Source organism: Dermacentor silvarum, chromosome 8 (genome assembly GCF_013339745.2).
Source record: "Dermacentor silvarum isolate Dsil-2018 chromosome 8, BIME_Dsil_1.4, whole genome shotgun sequence".
Lineage (NCBI taxonomy): Eukaryota > Metazoa > Arthropoda > Arachnida > Ixodida > Ixodidae > Dermacentor > Dermacentor silvarum.
The window spans coordinates 156,092,134-156,098,133 of NC_051161.1; the positions used below are offsets into that span (position 1 = coordinate 156,092,134).

At 50.5% G+C, this 6,000-nt stretch overlaps 1 protein-coding gene across 1 annotated transcript in view; it reads left to right on the forward strand.

Annotated features, from left to right (window-relative positions):
* The window catches only part of LOC119462519 (ABC transporter G family member 20-like), a 62,316-nt gene extending 56,754 nt beyond the window's left edge, over positions 1-5,562 (forward strand). Inside the window, exon 10 of the mRNA XM_049672175.1 lies at positions 5,297-5,562. Within this exon, the coding sequence (XP_049528132.1) occupies positions 5,297-5,508 (212 nt within the window). The 3' untranslated portion in view covers positions 5,509-5,562. The remainder of the gene's footprint in view (positions 1-5,296) is intronic.
* The last annotated feature ends 438 nt before the right edge of the window (positions 5,563-6,000 follow it).

Genomic DNA, 6,000 nt, shown 5'->3' on the forward strand with positions numbered 1-6,000 from the left:
AGTGAAAAAAAAAACAATAAATGCAACATGGCTGCCGAAAGCAATAGTTACGTCCGCTTTCGTTAAACTCAGTGTCTTAGGTTGCCGCCATCTTTGTTGCTGATATGGCCTACGACTCCCACTCTACGCATCTGTACGGCGGCCGCAGATGTGCAAATGTGCAGAGACTTACCCCCTCTGCACATCTGCGCCGTTATATGCGCGTTATAGTGCTCCAAGTTCTCCATTGTTGACGCAAATAAAAGTGTGCGCGCGTGAAGTGAGAATCTGGTCAAAATTAATGCAAACCCTCCACCACGGCATCTGTTCACCGCGGCATAGTGATCAGCCTCGGGAATACACACGACTAGAATAATCGGCATCTGACTGCCATGTCGTTTGGGAATGGCTCTCGAGGCAGACGGAAACGATCAGTGGTACTTGTAACAGAAAGTAGCGCGAAAATATAGACACGCTCCCATAAGAGGGTACGAAAAAACGAGCCCTATACACTCGATATTGTTTATTAACCGGTATAGAGCACTAAATACATATGTACACCCTACATATTTAGGGCGTACCCAACATATTTTACCCTACACATTTAGCGGCCCATGACGGCAAATAAATGGCGCGAGTACGCTTGTCCTGTATTCCATCCTGTGTCAATGTGTCTGTTCTTGCGCTGTTTTATGCTGCAAGTATGTCTCACACGGTAGGCCCCGCGAAAAAGCTCCACTAGAACAGTCTACTCGGGCAAATGCTTCAACTATAAACCCCCAAAATTGTGTCACATTAAGCGCATCCTTGCGATAGCTTCGTACCACACGCGCCTAGAGCATAGTCAAGTCAATTAGGCACTGCATGCATGCGTTCACCGCACAACGGATCCCCGCCCGCCCTGTAATGTAGCTGAAGAAGGACTAACTGTTGGGCTAGTATGTGTCTTCGTTAGTGCAACCAGTGACACACATAACAGAAAGGGAGGTTGCCTTTTTATGGCAGAAAGCTGGGCTAGTTGGATTTCTGATAACTGGTGCATTTCCAGCACGTCGGAAGAAAGAGACAAATTCTGAGAGTTAAGAGAGAACAGGACAGGGAGGACATTTGTTTATCTGACTGTTGTTTTGACGCTGTAGGCCTCAAGAAGCATTCTGCACAGGGAGGACGTCCTGTACTCATTTACTCTGTTTCTTCCGAAGCGCTCGTTTTTCTCAACAGCTGCTGCGTGCGTGTCTTCTGTTGTCACGCTAATTCCCCTCATTGGCTGAATTTTCTCGCGATGCAGCCGAAGCGAAGTGGCATCGCGGGCTCGGTCAGTCTAAAGCCCCTCCATACGCGTTTTCGCCGGCGAGGTTAAAGGGACACTAAAGAGAAACCGGAAGTTGAGCTTAAATGGTAGATTATGCTTTCACGATCACAGCCATACCATTCTTATTGCAAACAGATGTTTAATAAGCGAGAAAATAGCGAAAAACTGAAGGATTGGTGCTGACGCCCCTTCGGAATTCCCGCACTACACGTTCGTGACGTCGGAGATTACAAATGCAGGCCGGTCGCGATTGGTCGAGAGCGATTTATCGCTGTTAATAAAACGCAAAATGAAATACACCTTAAACGTACATAAACAGCACTTGCCAACGTTTTAAACCGTTTCAAGCGAGGAAGTACAAGTTTAGCGCAAAATTAAATAAATAAGAAAAAATGGCATGACGATACATGCGGCCGTGATAGTTTCGTAGTTTCGTTTTTGGTCAATGCATCGTCGCGCGCGCCTGTTCCGCTCTACGGTGTTTTTTTGCGTGTTGCGTGGCTCGCGAAACGTTGACTTCGCGGGAAACAGCCAGAAAATGCCTTGTGTGTAGTGTTGAGGGCTGTATAAATGGCCCAAGGCGCTTGTTCAGGGGCAGTGGCAGTGTTGACTCGATTGTGTCCTTTCATGTGGTGTCGCGCGGAGAGCCCCGGCTCCCCGGCGTTCGCAATGGCTCAGTGCTCTGCCGATGATAAAACGGCAAAAGAGCCAGAGAAACCCATGGTGTGCTCTCTGCTTTTCTCGCCCTTGGATTATGTGTATAATCTTGCCCTCGGAAAGTATCTTGGCGTGCCCCAGAGGCCAGTTCTTTCTCGAGCAGCTGTTCGCTCAATGCGGCCTTCATCAAACCCCCTACCGGTGCCCCTGCAGCAGCAAACTGGCGGCTCGGTGAGTGCTGAATGTCATTAAATAAAGCCACGAAATAACCACACCGAGTACGTGCGCAACTTTCTACGCTTGTTCTGTCGGGAACATCGTCGCCTGGCGGACAGCACGCTTCGCCTTCCATCGACGAAAACGAAGCTCTGCTTTCTCACCGCCATCGCACGCGGAAACACCTACCGCTCGAGCACGGAGGATCGTTTCGCGCTCCGTTTCACTGAATATCGCTGAAATGCAGTCCTGCTTCCCTGGCAAGCTCTTCGTTGCAAGGCTCAGCGGCAGTAACGGTATCCATCGCGGCGAACGCAAACGCAGCGACCATGCATGCAGCCATGATGCATCCAGCGCCTCGGCTGTTTACGTAAGCGGTGACGTATCATGGCGCATTCTGATTCGCTGAGAGCATTGCAATCTGTGACGACACTGCTTCAGCGCTAAATCTGGGGTGAGCGAAATTGAGGAAGAGATATTTGGTCTTTGTTTACGAATTTCTCCGCTAATAACTCATATTTTCGCACACAACAAAAACTGCATGCATTCCTGAAGGTCCCTCTTTTATTCCAGCTGAACTTCCTGTTTCTCTTTAGTGTCCCTTTAAGTACCGCCAACCTACTCTCCTCCTCCACGCTCCTCCCTCGCTCACCCCCTCAGTTTCCGGCGTCAAGCGGAACTTACGTAGTCCCAGCTTCCGTTTTTACGGAAGCGACGTCACTGCTTCGTAGGGGTGCGAGCGTGAAACAAGCGAAAATTCAGGAACCGGAAATCCCGGAAGTAAAAAAACCGGAAACGGAAACACCGGAAGCGGAAACTGCGGAAGCGGAACTGGTTTGAGCGACGAATCAGGGTACAGCGGCACACATGAATGGTTGGCGCTACTTAGCAGAAGCGGCGGTGGCGCGTGGATGGAGGGGCTTTAGGTCAGTCTATGGGAGTGAGCACGCATGCGGTCGCCGCGTGTCGATGCCCTTCTGTCACGCAGTTGTCTTGTGTCCACTATTGACCCTTTTCGCGGAGCAGTTTGCTCTAGAGGAACGAGATGGCGCTTTCGGCGGCACGCCATACGTTGCCTCAGCGAATGCGCACGAATACGAAACCATTACTGCTTCTGCCCTGCTACTGTGCGATCAGCTGTCGGAAATGAAACTGGGTGTTCGCGCTAATGCACTCTGCCCAATTCATGCTGCAAAATGTGTAACGATAAAGAGAAGACGTGTGCTGCAGTTCGCTGCAAAAATGTGATTCGCATATTTGGAATGGAATCAACCTGTGTTGCCGCTGCTACACAAGGACTGCCTGTGTTGCCGCCCTTCGTGATGCACGGCTTTCCTCGAGGATAAAAAAACATAATTCGTCCGCCTGAGCTGTATAGCTAACCTCCAAAGAAAGGATTTCAACTCCAGAACGTCGGCACTGAAGAGTGAGTACCGCTCGTTACAAAAGGAAGTAGTGCGTTACAAAAGGAAATAGTAAGTTTCTCGAACGTTATCTACACACATCCACCCCTACTCGCACGCAAACCTACGCCCACCCTATCGCCAACGTATCAATAATAAGTGAATAGGCGCTCACTTGAATCAATGTGCCGAAGCATGAGTGACAGCGACTACACCGACAAGACACGAATGTTGGAAGCTGAATGTTTCGTGACGGTCCACAGAGTAAGCGAGGGACTAGCGATAATACCTCTTTGCTACGAGCTACCGCAAAGTACGGAACATTTATATTCCAAGCTTTGTGCGCAGCAAGAACAAATCTATCGCAGCAGAGCACACTCGCGAGCGTTTACGCTGAAAATAAACAATCAGATAGTGGCCGCACCGAGGAACTAAGGAACTTTACTGAGTCAGAAACATGACAAGCCGCTGGTTCAAAATGTTTGCCAAATAAATAACAAAGAGCACACAGTTTGGACAGCTTGGAATACATTTCTAGCCCCGCTTTTAGTACAAGCACCGTATACGCTGCTCGCGCCGTTTGGACAAGGCATAATGAGCTCTGAAAGCGCTTACACATCCTCTAAAGCTGTGGCCAAAGCTTAGTGTCGTCCACACAGTCACCGTCTACGATGTGCGTCGAAACGGAGGTTTGCTGCGCCGCACCGGCGTCACGCGTTTGTATTGTAAACGCGTAGGCAATGGAGGCGGCTGAGGCAAGGAATGGACACGTCACCACGTGATCAAACATGGCAGCGCCCACGGGAGCGCCGCGAAAAGGGTCAATAAGAGACACAACAGCACACACCGTGTCACGCTCGTAGCGGCCCATGAATTACTAGGGAGCTAGCAGTTTGCGTGGTTGTTCAGACGGGATGGCAATAATTAATGGGCAGTACATGGATTTGCATCAGCTTCTCCCTTCTGACTTCGAACAGCTTTCTTTCTTCGCAAATCGGCCAAGTTGAACAAAATGTTCCGTGTTATAGATTCGCACTAATCACGAATGCGCGCACAGCTTTACTGCTTCGCTATATTTAGTAAACTATAGCGGTGTTCGTATCGTAATTTTTGAGACCGAATCGGATATCGAATACTTTTCGAACAATGAACGGCTGTTCTCACCGATAATATGAAACGATGTTCGTATCCTATTATATTCACGAAGATTAGCAACTTACCGTCGTCAGATTGCGTGTTTCGAAGTGTTCATTAAAACCGCAAATGGAGCATTAGGAAGAAATAAGCCGTTTATTCGCGTACTCGGGGCTCTTGCGCGAGTGCAAATGACACCTGTATAGCCGGAAACGTCTGGCTCCTCGAGAGACGTACGTTGTGCTCCGCTATACATAACATCTCGCATTTTATGTCTACTGGGCGAGATGAAATTTATCGCTCTTTCAGCTCCAATTTTCCGTTCTAGCGCGCGCAGTTGACGAATTAAAGTATTCGAGAACTATTCGTGAAATATTCCTATATACAAATAGTGATCATCCGATTCCAAAGCCGGATCGAATCGGCGAAATGGGATTCTTTCGAATATTCGCGCACCTCTGATAAAGCGTACTAAATGATGCCTCAAGAGCGTCAGAAGCGGCGAGCGCGAATATTCGACCAGTCCGTTACGCCCATCGTGGACTGAGCTGAGCGATTATCGTCGGATGCACCGTGACGATCTGTTTCCTCGCAGGCGTGCTGTGGCCCGTGGAGGGCACCCCGGCGGTGCTCCGTCGAGTGAGCTGGTCGGTGCCGCAGGCTCTTCCCGCGCACGCCATGCGCGGCGTGATGCTGCGCAACTACACCTTCGACAACTGGCACGTCGTGCAAGCGGTCGGGGCGACGACCGGCTGGACGCTGGTCTTCATGGCGCTCTCCATGATTATGTACTCACTCTCCAAGTGAACAGGCACACATTATAACGACGATCGTATTGCGCCTCCTGTTCGCCTGTCTCGTTTGTCGCGACTACTCGTCCGTTTGTAGGTGGCTCACGCAGAAGCCACCTAGCTATACAGTGACCAGAGAGAGGAAGCTGCTCGGTGGCCACCGGTCACGCATGTCCATTGTGTGCAGTCGTATAGGTGTTCAGGAGTAATTCAGCAGGTAATCGTAGGGGTCTGACGCGTGGAATCGGAAGCCGGAATTGTAGTGAAGAGTTGTTGCACGTATTCGTACAGCATAGACGTCGAGAGTGTAGAGCACTGCACGGGCCGATTTTTTCAGCCCGGCCCGGGCCCGTTTTTACGTTGGGCTGCCCGCCCGAGCCCGACCAAAAGTTTTATGGCGAGACCTGGGCCCGGCCCCGGCCCGGAAATAATCTACGTTACCTGCCCGGCCCGACCCGCCACCCCTTTACCTTAGGCCCGAGCCCGCCCCGATCCCGGCTCGAAACCG